The sequence below is a fragment of the Amyelois transitella genome, chromosome 7 (assembly GCF_032362555.1).
Source record: "Amyelois transitella isolate CPQ chromosome 7, ilAmyTran1.1, whole genome shotgun sequence".
In the NCBI taxonomy this organism is placed as follows: domain Eukaryota; kingdom Metazoa; phylum Arthropoda; class Insecta; order Lepidoptera; family Pyralidae; genus Amyelois; species Amyelois transitella.
Genome location: NC_083510.1, coordinates 9,705,740 through 9,722,333, shown reverse-complemented (window position 1 = coordinate 9,722,333; position 16,594 = coordinate 9,705,740). Strand labels below are relative to the sequence as shown.

Below are 16,594 nucleotides of genomic sequence, written 5' to 3'. Positions count from 1 at the left end.
ATTTTCTTTCTGAACATTGTCTCATGGATCTATCTTCATAACTACATACATACTTAGGTGAAAATTTTATTTCAAAATCCCGGATACTTAGTCCAAAGCCTGTCGCTGAAACTGTTAGAAATATTTATAAAGAAGTACTGTAAGTGATGAAGTACTAGCAAAAACAAAACGACGCTGACGTAAGTACGGCTGGTTGGCAATTGACATTTGCCAAGTTGTCAAAAAATGTCAGCCAACAAGGAAAATAACCTTGTTCAGGCATATATCGAATTAAATAAATTTTGCCAAAGCGGTGACTATGAAAGAGCGTTAAAAGCAACTGGCAAAGGTAAGAACATTATATTCATTCCAATAATTTTTACCTTTATCGTTAAACTACTTCCTAAATGTCAATTAGAATCAACGTATTCGAAGGCAAGTTTCCCATCACATTATTGTATAAGTTCAGTGAATAATCCCCTGAATTACCTATGTCGTTCCATTTTCCTATACTAGGGTACTATTCTCCTAAGCCTACTATATACTTTTAGAAGGAAATTCAGTTCATATAAACTTATACTCATCAATATTTAACTCACACATAATCCATCTTTTTACATTCATTTCACCTTTAACACACTTCTTTTTAAAGTATACGTGAAATTTGTTTCCTTTTTTTTTCTTTGTCGTGTATTTTCATTAATATTGTGAAATATCTTTATATTTTCAAAATAGTGTAGATATGTATATATATTTTTTCAGTTCTGCAAATCGCACCCAATGAGCAAAAGGCGTTCCACTGCAAAGTGGTCTGCTTCATCCAACTGCACAACTTCAAGGAAGCACTTGCCATCTTGTGTAACCCTAAAAATGCAGCGCTGGCGGCAGACTTGCATTTCGAAAAGGCGTACACCCAGTACCGTCTTAACTGTCCTAATGATGCATTGCAAACAGTTGACAATGCACCCGAAATGACCCCAGCTTTAAAAGAACTAAGGTAAGATTAAAATTTTATAATGTCTTACTTTGTGTCTGTTATAATATCAATCTAAGCTCAATTTCACAAAAGGCATTGCTTGCCATGCCAAGGAAGTTGATACCAGCACAATTAAAAGTTTCCTTTAAAAGTTGATTATATAATAAGTGAATACTTAGGAATTAAGTGTCATTGTGATGGAAACAAGATTAACAGTAATAAAAGCTTTAATTTTTATAACACTAAACAATACATGCTTTGGTTTTTTCAGGGCTCAAATTTTATACCGTCTAGAGCAGTATCAAGACTGCTACAATCTGTACCGAGAAATTGTGAAGAACACAACAGATGAATATGAAGACGAGAGACAGGCCAACATGGCCTCTGTTGTCGCCAACCTAGCAGCATTGAATCCAGTGAGTATTTTTAATGCTAACTTATACACTTCAAAAAAGAAGAAATTATAATTCAATAGAAATTATTTCACAATTTGAGAGTGTTTGACTTTGCCTGGTGGTAAGTAAGATGACGCTTAATGTGCTGCAGTATTCTAGGTTGAACCATAAATATTTTATTTCCCAGTCTGCAGACCTCCCTCAATTTGAAGAGAGCACGTACGAACTCTCCTACAACGTTGGCAGTACGCTGGCCATGCGTGGGAAGTACAATGAGGCGTTACCAGTGTTGAAGAGAGCTGAGCAAGCGTGTTCCGAGAGTGTGATCGATGATGGTGGCACCGAGGAGGAAGCTAAAGAAGAGGCTGCTATTATTCGGTTAGTCTTGAAGCAATACTGCATAACATAAATTTTTCGCTATATAATTGCCTGAAAAAATAACTGGGCAGATAAATAATTTTGTGTCAGTTAAATACAAATAATAATACGAAAGCAGTTTTGCAAACATATTGAGCACTTCTTAAAGAAATAGTCCCCTGATTCTTAAGGATTTATCACATAAACTTGTGCAAGATCTTACCAAGGATTTCTTGATTTGAAAATTAAATCGTTTCTCATTCTCAATCTTCGACTTTACTGGCCACCAGCTTCTGCGCGGGGCTTTGCCCCCCGTGGAAATTTCCTTAGAATAATAGCCTAAATTATCCTTAAGGTTTCAGAATCAGTTCAGTAGTTTTCAGCAACCCGAGTTACGTTTTAAATAGCTGTGTTATAAAATAAAAATACAATTTTTTTTACAGAGTTCAACAAGCGTATTGCTTACAACAAATGGGCAAGGAGAAGGAAGCGGCCTCCATTTACCAGAACGTTTTGAAGGACAAGCCCTCCGATCAGGCTTTAGTTGCTATTGCAAGCAATAATCTTGTAGTCATCAATAGGTAAGACTTTTGATTCAATCAAGTTTTATTAGAACCTCTCTTTCTTTTATTTGGTTTATCTCATAGTTAGAGAGGGATGGAGTAAACATACTTACTACATGTCAAGTGGAAAACTCAGTGAGACCTCATATTAAATAGTGACTCCACAAAACCTAGAGTCTTAAAAGGCTAGCTCAGCTTTAATTATGATTTCAAATCCAGGTTTCTCGTAATGTTCACCCTTGCAATGAGTACAACGATTTGGCATTGAGACAAATGTATGGGACTCATATATATATTTTAAATACATATTTAATTTCTTTAATTACGTGTCCTTGATCTCTCTCAGACTCTAAGCAAAAATTATAGAATTAAGTTTTAAGAAATGTAATGATAATCGGAATGAAGGCATATATTAGTACGAGTATAAATTACCTGTCCTAATTCTAAGACCTAAAATTAATTTCACCTTTTAGGGACACCAACGTATTTGACTCCCGCAAACGCATGAAGGCGGCCACTCAGGACGGACTCGAGCACAAACTGAACTCGCGCCAGCGCGCCGCCATCGCTTACAACCAGGCCATCCTCGCTATATACTCCAACCAAGTAAGGATACATCTATATCCACACTTTCAATTAAGAGCAAAGATTTGTATTGTTGTTAGTTTGTAAAGAATCAACTTAAAAACTACTGGATTGATTTTCACTTGGGCATTGATTATATAGACTTTTTTTGTTTCCCACGGGAGCGAAGTCTCACGCAAATGCGTATTCTATACATATAAGAAATTAGTACTTGAAAGTTATTGGCAAAATATCGATATGAGAAATCTAAAGAAGCCCAATTTAATTTAATTTTTATTCTTTAATTTTCTGCATATTTTTTATTTTAGATTTACTAATGAATGTACAGTATTCTCACTACATTTTATTCTTCCAGCCGGATTTCTGCAAACAATGCTGCGTGAAACTCGTGAGGGAATTCGGCCAAGAGCGAAGAGCCGCTTTAGTGGAGGCGTCATCTTTGGCCAAGGAGGGAAAGAGACAGCAAGCCGTCGCATTGTTGCTCAAACATGGCGACACGTTAATTTTCGCAGCAGTTCAAGTTTTGTTGGCACAGGCAAGTGAACTCACCGAAATAAGTATTTACACGTAAAACTGAATAAATTGTGAATTAATATTTGACCAAGGAGGGAAAGAGAGAGTACATGACTGTACATACTCGGCGGTAAGCGGTTTCGACGTACAATATCTCAGTACATAAAGTTGGGCAGTTGGGATTAGTTTAACAAATTGTGAAGTAAGACCTCAATTTAGAAAAATAAAGATTTTATTTCAAATGGTGTAAGGATTTTTTGAATTGGTTCAGCAGTTTTTGCGTTTATTCATTACAAACATACAAAAATACAATTCTTTTCTTTTTATTATTAGTCTGATGGATTTGACAGAAACATACTGCGCTGATGGTACTCAAAAAAGTCCCGTAGCAAAAAGGTTTTGAAAAAAAAATATCATCTCTTATTACGAGAGAAGGTAGCTATTCGTTTAAAAAAATCCCCGTTTAGACATCTCAAAAATGTATTAACTTTGTATTTTGTTTTAGGGTGACAGAAAAGCCGCAGTGAAATTACTAGAAGAGAGTGAATATAAATATCGTGCTGGCGTTATCGGAGTACTTTGTACTTTGCTCTGTGCTGACGGTGAAACGGAACGTGCATCCAATATGATGAAAGATGTCTACAATTATTATAAGGATGATAAGGTACGTTTTAAAGGGTTTTTTTAGGTATTTTATTAACAACATAGTCATTTTATTCCATCATCATTCAAGAATATGCATCATTTGATGTAGCATACTTACATACATATAGTCGTGTCTATATCCTTCACGGGGTAGACAGAACCAAAAGTCTTGAATACTGAAAGGCCCAGTTCAGCTGAGTGGCTTTATGATGGAATTGAGATTCAGATAGTGACAGATTGCTAACCCATTAACTACAAGAAAAACCCAAGCTCATTAGCCGTTCCATTAGTCGCCTTTTACGACATCCACGTGTTAGAGTGGTCCTCTTCTATTAAATATTTCTCTCACTGTTTAAATATGTATATCATTTCTCGTAACATGTTACAATATTTACATGTTCTTTTTTAACTACTGATTCAAAGCGACTTTGTTCAAGCATAGGCTAAAGTTGTGATGAAACTCTCCGATACCATAACTCAATAGAGACAAACCATCGGGAATTATGTCAAGTGGAAGATTACTTTCTTATTCCATTCATTAAAAAAATTAAACCGAAAACCTTTCCACCCAACAATTTAAAAATTTTTTTTCTTCTATAATCTTTTTCTACTGCTCCTATTTTCCTGCCAGTTACATTCACCTTTCCACCGAACAATCTTTAAAAAAATAATAGGCTATTACACTCTTTTTTGAAAACTGTTTTTAATCAATCCTGAGACTGTGTTATACCTATAGAATTTTTATTAAAATTTTTTGAAGCCGAAAAGTGCTCTAAAAACGATTTATTATTTATGATTTTGTATTTTCGCGCGAAAACGCCATCCGCCATGCTGTTTTGACTCGTGACGTCATACTTTTAGTAAACAATACGGCTCTACGTAAGACTAAAGTAAAAAGATTTTTGTAATAATGAATTACAATACATATTGTTGGTGTCTTGTTCCTGAATGCAAGAATACAAGTATAAAAACACCAGAAAAATTATGGATTCCACTGCCAAGTGATATTAAAATGAGAAACCATCAACGTATTAATCCTCGGTAGATTTATATTGTCTGCTTTCACAAAACCGTCTTCCATGATTCTATTAAATTATTAAAGAGTAAAAACCCAAAAACGTGATAGAAATTTTAAAATTTCAAAATAAACAGAGCCTGACATCATCAATAAGTTTTCGATTCGATATTTGTTTACTAAAAGTATGACGTCACGTCAGTACCCAACATGGCGGATAGCGTTTTCGACTTTTGAAGAACAGATTAAAAAAGAGAATTTTTTAAATTGAATTATAAAATCCATATTGCACTTTTATGAATAATGATCGATGTTTTTCTTTTATTTTTTACAAAATCTATAAGATACGTGCATTTTTATATTTTTTTTTACATGGTGTAAAATAGCCTATTATAACTCATATACCTATATATGTTATCAGCGTTTCGCGTCTCTCCGCGACGTGTGGCGAGCGGCCGCCGAAATCCATCGGCGCGCCGGAGATCCCTCCGCCACCGCCGCCGCGCACGAAGCCCTGGCTAGAGCAGCGCCAGACGACACCAGGAGCCTGGCCAGGCTGGTGAAGGCGTTGGCCAACGTGGACCCCGCCAAGGCCAAACAGCTGGCCAAGAAACTGCCCAGATTGGATCAGCTGGAAGTAAGTTATATAACATGAACAATTAAGATATAATCTTAGTTAGAGCCGGATGATACAAGACGACTGGCCGGATTGGTCAAGGCATTGGCCAACGTGGACCCCGCCAAGGCCAAACAGCTGGCCAAGAAACTGCCCAGATTGGATCAGCTGGAAGTAAGTTATATAACACGAACAATTAAGATGATAATCTTAGTCAGAGCCGGATGATACAAGAAGCCTGGCCAGATTGGTCAAGGCATTGGCCAACGTGGACCCCGCCAAGGCCAAACAGTTGGCCAAGAAACTGCCCAGATTGGATCAGCTGGAAGTAAGTTATATAACACGAACAATTAAGATGATAATCTTAGTCAGAGCCGGATGATACAAGAAGCCTGGCCAGATTGGTCAAGGCATTGGCCAACGTGGACCCCGCCAAGGCCAAACAGTTGGCCAAGAAACTGCCCAGATTGGATCAGCTGGAAGTAAGTTATATAACACGAACAATAAAGATATAATCTTAGTCAGAGCCGGACGATACAAGAAGCCTGGCCAGATTGGTGAAGGCGTTGGCCAACGTGGACCCCGCCAAGGCCAAACAGCTGGCCAAGAAACTGCCCAGATTGGATCAGCTGGAAGTAAGTTATATAACATGAACAATTAAGATGATAATCTTAGTCAGAGCCGGACGATACAAGAAGCCTGGCCAGATTGGTGAAGGCGTTGGCCAACGTGGACCCCGCCAAGGCCAAACAGCTGGCCAAGAAACTGCCCAGATTGGATCAGCTGGAAGTAAGTTATATAACATGAACAATTAAGATAATAATCTTTGTCAGAGTCGGATGATACAAGACGACTGGCCGGATTGGTCAAGGCGTTGGCCAACGTGGACCCCGCCAAGGCCAAACAACTGGCCAAAAAACTGCCCAGATTGGATCAGCTGGAAGTAAGTTATATACATATGGTCACGTCTATATCCCTTGCGGGGTAGACTAAGCTAACAGTCTTGAAAAGACTAAATGGCCACGTTCAGCTATTTGGATTAATGTTAGAATTGAGATTCAAATAGTGACAGGTTGCTAGCCCATCGCCTGAAAAAGAATCCCAAGTTTGTAAGCCTATCCCTTAGTCGCCTTTTACGACATCCATGGGAAAGATATGGAGTTGTCCTATTCTTTTTTGTATTGGTGCCGGGAACCACACGGTAAGTTATATAACACGAACAATTAAGATATAATCTTAGTCAGAGTCGGATGATACAAGAAGCCTGGCCAGGCTGGTGAAGGCGTTGGCCAACGTGGACCCCGCCAAGGCCAAACAACTGGCCAAGAAACTGCCCAGATTGGATCAGCTGGAAGTAAGTTATATACATACATATGGTCACGTTTATATCCCTTGCGGGGTAGACAGAGCCAACAGTCTTGAAAAGGCTGAATGGCCACATTCAGCTATTTGGTTTAATGTTAGAATTAAGATTCAAATAATGACAGGTTGCTAGCCCATCACCTGAAAAATAATCCCAAGTTTGTAAGCCTAACCCTTAGTCGCCTTTTACGACATCCATGGGAAAGATATGGAGTGGATATATCTTTTTTGTATTGGTGCCGGGAACCACACGGTAAGTTATATAACACGAACAATAAAGATATAATCTTAGTTAGAGGGGTAGACAGTGCTAACAGTCTTGAACTCTGAAAGGCCACATTCTCGGAAATATATCAATAAAATATTTGACTTTATTCTGTCTATAGATCAATCATACACAGACATGTACTTCTAACACTTTTTTTTTCAGACCAAAATAGACATCGACGCTCTGGAATCGTCCAAGTGGATGATGGGAGCCAAAGTGGTGAAGAAGACTGTCAGCAAGCAGGAACAATCGCCTGGGTGAGGTTCACTGTTAAATTTAATTTTAATTTTTTTTTTGTATGAATCGAAAATCGAGAAATTACTTTCAAGTGAAGCTTTTTCTCTCAATGACATGAAATATAAGTTACATAAGAAAGAGTGCAGAGAAGCAAAATTAGCCTGATTTTATTTGGGAAACAAACATGTCTAATTCGTGTTAAAATTACACCCTTACAGAACACCCGGGTCGGAACTTGGTCAAACCAAGAAAGCGAAGCGCAAACGGAAGACGAAATTACCTCCCAATGCCGACTTATCCAGACCTCCGGATCCAGAAAGGTAAAGAGGGTATAAGAGAGATAAAATTAGAGTTTGAAATCATGAACTGCGTTATTTTTTATGCCTATTGGCAATTTATCAAGTTAAATAATAAGTTCCTTTATATATAGCAAAACCGCATATTTTATTAAGTAATGAAAATGATGTGCAGTGTATGTAAATAGGGATATATTGAGGTATACAATTAATCAAGAACTGACAAGATTTTTCTTTATAGATTTTTATATAATCAACAAATCTGACTAAAGCTCTAGGCTGATTGCCGATATAATATGAAAAAAGAACATCCATTTAAAACAAAAGTGAAAAAAAGTGTGTCTTAGCCTTATGGATTTTTAATTCCCTGACCTTCAAAAGAAATAAATGTTTTAACAGGTGGTTGCCGAAATACGAACGCACAGCGTACCGCAAGCGACGCGGCGTGCGGCGTGACGTCATCAAGGGCAGCCAGGGCATGACTTCCACGGCCACTGACCAATAGTGAGTAATGAGTATAATGAGTATTACTTTATTTTTATTCTTCTGAGCAAGTCAACTGAAAATAATACTTTCGAGAACCAGTATGTGGCCAACACGAAATGACATGTAACTGGCAGACACACAACAAAAAAATTACCTTTTTAAATTTTAATTTGGAACAGAATTGAATGTACAGTTTAGCAGCTCTTTTCACTCTATTTATTTGGTTATCCGAAATGACAAACAGATGGATGATATTACCTTGGCTTTTTCAACGTTCGTGAATAATACTGGTCTTCTCATTGCAATGCATAGCTGAAGTTTTTAACTATGGGCTCAACTGAACGTGGCCTTAGATTCTTGTGGCTATTGACTCTTGTCTATCCTATAAGGGATTAAGATGTAATGTGAAATAATTTATTTTCAGTGACATGAGCAAGCAGCCATTGGCTAGTACTACAGCGGCCGCGGCCAAGAGTCCTCGCGTACAAGAGACGAAGGACAGCGCGTGGCAACGCAAACAACAGCAGAAAAAGAAGGGGAAGGGCCGCAAGTGGTAGGCAGTAGACGGGTTTAAGAATAAAAGTTTTATAATCTATTATATAGGTGTTTTATTTTTAATCCTTGGCGGGCAAAGGGACAAAAGAAAGCGTATGGCAATGCTAAACAACAGCAGAAGGGCCGCAAGTGGTAGGCAGTTGAAGGGGTTAAAAATATTTTCTATTATGTACGTCGGTGTTTTATTAAATTACGGCCCTTTTTCCAATAATCCCGTATTTTGCAGGTAGTTTTTTACAGGGTCCCTATTAGTAGTGTACCGGGTAGCGGGGAGTTCCCCGAGTGTTTACATTCTAAAGTAATTACAAAATTTGTATTCATCTTTTCTCAAATCGCCCACGAGATAACGAAAGATACCAAATTTTGATCGTTGTTTCAGAATTGGGTGAACCCAAAATTGTTTTTATGAACTGGCAGCGGCAGCGATAATACCAACACAATATCGCGAGCGTATTGACGTCCATCGCGTCTGAATTTTCGTTTTAATCTGTCCAATCTACACCGCTCGTTGCTCTACCGCTTAAAACAGGATGCAAACTATTGTGCGTAAACATACCAATGGTTTTGGCGGGATCCAGTAAAAAACTAGCCGCAGAACTGGACAGTCGTTGGAAAGGGCCGTCTGTTATAGTAAAATAAGGGCGATGACGAAGTGGGGTTCCCCGAGAGTAATGTACAACAATATGTTAATACATATAATTTTCGTCTGTATCCCTTGCGGGGAAGACAGAGCCAACTGTATTGAAAACACTGAAAGGCCTCGTTCAGCTTTTTGGCTTAATGATTAATTATTAATGCCAAATATTGTCTAGATAACGAAAACTCCAATAAAATAAAAACACATTCTTGCAATATGCAATTTTATTATAACTAATTCTTATATCTTATTCTTATCTTATGTATTTATCTCTTAGCATTTCGTCGCTTTGACTTTCCAGGTCTAAGATTCTTCTTTTTATTATTATTCGGTTTGAAAGATTTATTCTTAATATTGAATGTTTTCTTAGCGGAACTGTTGAAACCATCCATTTGATTTGACGAATCCCTCGTGTTTAATTTAGAACCCTTCTTTTTGCCTCCAAAACCGAATTTCTTATCTTTCATAGCTCTCCGCTTGTTGATTTTATTCTGAGCTCCTTTTGGTGGACCTTTATTCTTGTTATTACCCTTATTGTCATCTAAAAAGTCCAAATCTGCAGATTTCCCTTTACGCACCCGTTTCAACTGTTCAAGCATTTGACGTTTTTCTGCAGCCTGTTTCAGTTTCGTATCAATCTGTAAGAACAAAAACATTCATATAAATACCTACCAAAACAAATACAACAATATGATAAACTGAATGATTTATAACGGAAATATTGCACAGAAAATAACAGAGGTGTAGGTTACTGTGGAGGAAGGTAAACATACATAATAATCACGTCTGACAGACAGTACAAACAGTCTTGAAAAAGACTGAAAGGCTACATTCAACGCATAATTGTATACCATAAATAAAAAGGTAACTCAAATGTTACCTATCGAGTTCATATAATTGTACTCTGTGTACAATTTTATGCATTACCTGAACCCGCTTAGCAATCTTCTTCTGTTCCCTGAGCTGACGAACTTTCTCAGTGCGCGCTTGTGCAGCTTGCTTCGCCATAAGATTCTTCCGAACCTTCTGCATGTGCTCATCTGTCTTTGCCATCTCGGCGAAGAAGTCATCTGGCCTGTAAAGTATTAAAGGAATACATACATATGCTCACATCTATATCCCTTGTGGGATAGACAGAAATAACAGTCTTGAAAAGATCGAAAGGCCACAATCAGCTGTATGGCTTTATGATGGAATTCAGTTTCAAATAGTGACAGGTTGCTAGCTAATATTCACAAAAATTGATATTCACAAAAACGCACAAATTGTAAAATCTGTTACTTAGTATAGTTAAGTTTGTGATATCAAATAAAATATTTTTCTTTCTTTCTTTCTTTCTATTGCTTACAAGAGGAATTTCAAGTTTATAAACCTACCCTACCATACTATGGGAAAAATATAGAGTGGTTCTATTTGACAGTGCCCATCACCATATGCAAATTAAAGGAATACTTATCATTAGGTATGGTATATATTTTTAGAATATATATTTTAGTCAGTTATTATGTATTCTGTGTGCTTTTAGCTAAATAAAATGGTAAATCAAATTTAAGAAGATCTGGCAAAAGGTCTGGTCAAGAGTACCCCAGAACTGATAAGCTTGTACGAAGAGAGTTATGAGAATGTAGATAAAACATAGGAGTATGCAGAGTTCGTGGCAAGTGGAAAGATGTAGTCTCTGCTGGAAAATAGGTGTGATTTTATGTATGTGAAATGGTGAAAAAAGTTGTCAATGGTCCATCTGCTCAAATAACTATTACATGATCTAAGGGCATAGATACACCCATCACTTAAATAATACTAATATTATGAACGCGAAAGTTTGTTACATCTTCCCAGTTAAACCACTGATCCATTCTTCAAGTACGGAAAAGTACATAGATTATGTTTTGATCAGACGAAAAATTTGGCAATCCAGTGTCAGCAGGACCTTGCCCCTTGTACTTTGCCCAGTAAAAGCAACCATTAAACCCATTCAACATAATAACATGTGAATAACTAATAATGTTATTACCTCCTAGTGGGTACTCCAAGTTCCTTCAGTCTTTTGATACCTTCAACGACTGCGGCCTGGGCTTGTCTGTGGATCAAGTTCTCTCGTTTGAACTCATTCAGTACAGGATCTTGAGCTGGGTCATATTCACGACTTCCTTTACTATTCTCTTTTATGTTTCTGGAAATGTGAAAAATGTGAGATTTAATAATTAAACCTTACAGGTTACTCTTATAGTACTGACACCATCATAGGTTATACCTAAAATAATTATAGAAAACAATTTAACTTGCAGTGTCATAGTAATATAGCCTGGAATTTGAACTAAAAATATAGGATTTGTTGTACCCTAAGCTCATTTATTGAGGAAGATCCTAAGGCTATGCTATAGGAACAAAAGCTGTATGGTCAATTAAAACCTGAGTGGCCCTGATCACAAGTGGTTCACACATGGCAATTAATCCAATATTTATGTCGCACTACAAAAACATAATTTACATACTGAAATATATCACTATAAGTCCTATATGGATCACAGGGCCAATACTCTCTAAAAGACTGAAAGGACACATTCAGCTGGATGCCATAACAATAGACAAAAGTATTTAATAACAGAAAATCTTACTTTCTTCTTAGAGCAGTTTCCTGCATTTGCAAGGCCACATCTGGAGCCATAGGTGCTACACTTGTCACCAAATCCAATGTCTCTACCCATGGCAACTTCAATTTGAACTCTTTCAACTTTGCTTTTAAATCCGCAACATTATTAACGTATGTCTTTTCTACTCTCTCGATTTCTTCATTCAAACCTGGTTTCAATAGACCTTTGGCAAACGCTTCTTGTAGCTGAAATTAAAATCTTATGTTTAGTAATAGTTTGATGGTAAGAAACAATTTTTACATTAATGGTGTGGGTACAGTGGACCTAGACGAACGTATCTTGATCAAATTAAGGACGTCCTGGTATAGGGTCAGGTCAAAAGTACCCGAAACCGCCGAGCTTGCATGAAGAGAGTTATGAATGTGGATGAAGCGAAGGAAGCATGCAGAGATCGTGGCAAGTGGAAAGAGATAGTCTCTGCCTACGCCTCCGGGAAAGAAACGTGATTTTATGTATGTATGGTGTGGGTATACTTGCCTCCTCATCAGAGTCCGTTTCAGTGTCACTATCATTCAAAACAAAATCAGTCATTTTAGTAAATGAGCAGATTCCAACTTAATCACAAAAGTACAAAAAAATAAATATACTAGGAATGTGAAAAAAAAATCGATTATGGAAAAAATCGATTAAAAATCGATTTTTTTTAAAGTAAAAATCGATTTTTGTATGTGATTTTTTTTAAATTAATAATCGATTAAAAATCGATTTTTATAATCATACAATAAATGCACTCCGACATTACGTTTTTGTCTTCTGGCTTGGAGCCCGGAACGCAAACTGCCAAAGAATACTATCATAGCTCCATAATATTACATTAACGCCATCTGTGCATTCTTTCTATGCTCTTAAAACAGTTTATTTATGATTAATTTAACCTCTCAGCTGCTGTGGCGCATATATGCGCCAATACCGTAATCTGCTGTGGCGCACATGTGCGCCAACTGTCCGAGACAACTTAAAACTCGATTTTAAGCTTAAAATACATATCGTTATGGTTTAAAATTGTTTAATTTACATCCCAAACATACTCAGCAACCACAGACAACAGAAATTACACTGTTAGTATAAAATAAAAATTGTTGAAAATCAGTTCAAAACAGACCCTGTTTCAAAAGTGCGTGACCTGGAGAGATTTATTTTGAAAAATATTGGATTTTTGAAAGAAATAACATGATTTAATTGCAAAAACTGTGTTATTTATTAAAAATAAGATAAATATGATGTTCATCTTGATCATATAATACCTAAAAACTAATTTTATGTGGTTATAATGTGGAAATAAGACTACTATGGATCGCGCAAGTTTTTTTGTTGAAAGTTGTAACTAAAGGTCTAATAAAGTAAAATGAAATTAATTTATTTGCTATAATATGGTGTTACAATACTCAATACATACATATATAGCTTTGACTGTACAAAAGTGTTTTATTAACTTCAAAGGAAATATTCCTATATTTTCATCAAATTCTGAAACAAGTCGCGCGCTTAATTTTTCGTTCAAATCCGCCGCAGTTCTAGTGTCTCGGTAGTACGGGCGCTTAGCATCTGAGAGGTTAATCAAACATTCTCTAGATGGAATTAGTCGATGAACAGTATTTTACCGACATTCGGTTGATATTTTATTCATTATTCGTTGCTGAAACTTAATTTTTCAAACTCAAGTTTGAAAAATTAAGTTTCAGCAACGAATCAACAATCAATTGTTAAAAACTTTAATTTGTGTTGATTATATAAGAACTTACTGTTTCTGTTGTTTATTTTTAATGAATAAATCTATTGATATAATGTATATGGCGTTTATTTTGACATAAATTGAAAAATTAGGAAAAAATCTATCAATATAATAAAATCGATTATTTTCTTAAGAAAAATCGATTTTTTGTTAATCGATTTTTCATACTTAAAAAATAAATCGATTATATAAAAATCGATTTTTTATCAGCAATGTCACATCCCTAAAATATACTACTCCACATAACCTCAACCTAGAGTTTTAAAACGTGTTGAGTGATATTTTTTTTTGGAAGCTATTTGACATTGACATATGTTATGTCAATGAAACACCGGTATGTTATGTTACCGGGGTTCGCAATAAGTTCCTGCGACTTGGTTTGATCTCAGCAGGACCAAATTGCTCAGAAAGTAGGCAAGTTGCAAAAGAATTAATTTCTGGTTGCAACGGCAGGCCATGCTCATACGAAGTGGGCGGCACGCTGCACAAACCCTTTGCCGACCGGCCGCTGTAACCTGAAATTAATTCTTTGCAAGTATGTGAAAAAAAATTATACATTAGAAGATATAGTGACAGGAATAGAAAAAAAAGTCTTTATCGATCTGTTTAGGAATCATTATTGGGACACCTTACGCTTTTGTTTTTGCAAATTTTGGCAATTGAGCGCGAGATAGATTTAGCGCCTTCTCGTCACAACGAGTTGGCAACACTGACAACAACTGGTTGTCGCGTCGCATCGCCGGCCGATTGGTTTAACCCAGTCAGTTCGAGACGGCACGACCAAGGGTGTACGGAATAGGTACTTATTAATTGACTACAAAGTACGATTAAGATTAAGATTATACGACGGCACGCTGCAAGAGCTCAAAGACATTAAAAGTAAACAAAAGTTAAGGATTCTCTTGAAAAAATTAATAAAATTGTGGTGACATCTCTACGCCACTCGTCACAACATCCAATCTCACAACAACTGTCAATCATCTCGAAGAAATTGACGCGCTCAACCAATAGCAGAGAAGAAATTAAATCGCGATTTCAGAGATTTCACGGGTTGGAGCTAATACAACCTCCGACACAACATTGTTGGAGCCGCGGTTCCCCAGGCATAACACCTAGCCTGGCGGAAGATCTTCCCTTTGGTGGCGGTCGAGCCGAATCATCGCTCCCGCTACAAAATATTTATATATTAGGGTCAGGTCAAAAGGACCCGAAACCGCCGAGCTTGCATGAAGAGAGTTATGAATGTGGATGAAGCGAAGGAAGTATGCAGAGATCGTGGCAAGTGGAAAGATACCTCTTTGAGACTACCGTCTCTGCCTACCCCTCCGGGAAAGAGGCGTGTTTTATGTATGTATATATACATAATATACATAATATATGAAATTGGCGTTTTGTTCTATTGGCCACTTTAATCATAAATTTCTCTTCTTGGGTAGGAATTCCAAATTCAAAATACAGCTATTCACACATGTATTTGTGTTTCGTTAACCGTCATTCATTTGTTTATTTCTGTCTGATTTTTCTGTTTACAAAATTTTCGTTCTGAAAATTTCGACCTACAGAACAAGCCCTTTGGACGGCTGGAGACCCTAGTTGATAATAAAGAATTGAAGGCTATTGTAAAAGCGTAACCAAGTCCGAGTTAGCTTAAGGCTTGGATGTTAAGATGATGGAAATGCTAGCTACTAAATAATCGAGGCTGGTAAATCGCTCCACACCACTGCTGCTTCCCGAAAACGCTAGACCACACACTGCACAACAGACATCTACCAAATTAGAGGAGCTTCAATTGGAATGTCTAAGACATCTACTGTACTCCCCGGACCTTGTTCCAACAGATTACAATTTTTTTTTCAAATTTGGATAACTTCTTCCAAAGAAAAAATTTAACTCCGATAGGGCAGTCCAAACCGCCTTTCATATGTAAGGACCTGTTATTTAAATTTAAGACCTTGTAGCACTCATATTATGCAAACGTTGCGGATGACTTTGGCAACGATCTATTAACAAAAACAACGGGATGTTGAATGCTGCCTTTGAGTATGTGTCTGTTCGAGTTGGTCAGGCCTAGATAGGTAAGTCGACGACACGCTGCACAAGACCTAAGGGAAACCGACTGATAGTCGCTAGTCATCGTTCGACGACACGCTACATGGGTAGTGTCGTGTCATAAGACTTGTATGATTAGCATTTTTCTAGAAATTTTAAGAACTGACATTTACTTCCTGACCTATAAGTACTAGCGGCAGCTTCAATTTTTGTTTAGACTTAAAATATATTTTTATTTCCTTAGGGCTACCGCCGACTTCGTCTTACATAGGCCTGACCGACTTGAACAGACAGATATATTCACACTGGCAGCATCTGACATCCCGTTTTTTTTTTTGTTAATAGTTCGTTGCCAAAGACATTATGCCGTTGAGTTAAATACGTTCAATCCACTCTGTCCGAGTCGGTGAGACCTAAGTCGGATGAAGTCGGCGGCACGCTGCACCGGCCCTTATGCAGTCTTGATTCGAGAACATTGCCAAGTTAAGACTCGTGAGGTTTAACTTTGTCTTTATTTGTTTGTTTGTTGCCTTTTCACAGGTAATCTACTGAATTTATCTTCTTTAAATATCACTATGCTAGCAACAAATTTAATCATTTAGCTAGACAACTGTACGTGGTCTTTCAGTTTTTTCAAGACTGTTGGCTCTGTCTACCCTGCAACTCTTCAGGGG

The 16,594-nt window shown here is 37.1% G+C and overlaps 2 protein-coding genes across 2 annotated transcripts; one reads left to right on the top strand and one right to left on the bottom strand.

The window, feature by feature from the left end:
* The first annotated feature begins 206 nt into the window (after positions 1-206).
* Positions 207-8,891, top strand: LOC106130180 (signal recognition particle subunit SRP72). The gene is made up of 13 exons (XM_013328955.2): positions 207-328; positions 742-976; positions 1,227-1,371; positions 1,538-1,728; positions 2,151-2,288; positions 2,744-2,876; positions 3,211-3,390; positions 3,874-4,032; positions 5,450-5,665; positions 7,437-7,531; positions 7,730-7,831; positions 8,207-8,311; positions 8,718-8,891. The coding sequence occupies exons 1-13, from the start codon at positions 226-228 to the stop codon at positions 8,848-8,850; spliced, it is 1,935 nt and encodes a 644-aa protein (XP_013184409.1). The 5' UTR covers positions 207-225; the 3' UTR covers positions 8,851-8,891.
* Positions 8,892-9,721: 830 nt separating this feature from the next.
* LOC106130188 (probable rRNA-processing protein EBP2 homolog) lies at positions 9,722-14,179 on the bottom strand. The gene is made up of 6 exons (XM_060945288.1): positions 14,108-14,179; positions 12,617-12,728; positions 12,104-12,324; positions 11,500-11,658; positions 10,413-10,560; positions 9,722-10,123 (listed from the first exon to the last, which is right to left on the bottom strand). The coding sequence occupies exons 2-6, from the start codon at positions 12,668-12,670 to the stop codon at positions 9,752-9,754; spliced, it is 954 nt and encodes a 317-aa protein (XP_060801271.1). The 5' UTR covers positions 12,671-12,728; positions 14,108-14,179; the 3' UTR covers positions 9,722-9,751.
* Positions 14,180-16,594: the final 2,415 nt, after the last annotated feature.

Excerpts from the sequence above, each read along its gene's own strand:
- LOC106130180 (XM_013328955.2), top strand. The coding sequence starts at position 226 with ATGTCAGCCAACAAGGAAAATAACCTTGTTCAGGCATATATCGAATTA. Across the intron at positions 329-741 it reads GTTAAAAGCAACTGGCAAAG|TTCTGCAAATCGCACCCAAT; the intron begins GTAAGAACATTA and ends ATATTTTTTCAG. Across the intron at positions 7,532-7,729 it reads AAGCAGGAACAATCGCCTGG|AACACCCGGGTCGGAACTTG; the intron begins GTGAGGTTCACT and ends ACACCCTTACAG.
- LOC106130188 (XM_060945288.1), bottom strand. The coding sequence starts at position 12,670 with ATGACTGATTTTGTTTTGAATGATAGTGACACTGAAACGGACTCTGAT. Across the intron at positions 11,659-12,103 it reads GAAACTGCTCTAAGAAGAAA|AAACATAAAAGAGAATAGTA; the intron begins GTAAGATTTTCT and ends TCACATTTCCAG. Across the intron at positions 10,124-10,412 it reads AGATTGCTAAGCGGGTTCAG|ATTGATACGAAACTGAAACA; the intron begins GTAATGCATAAA and ends TTGTTCTTACAG.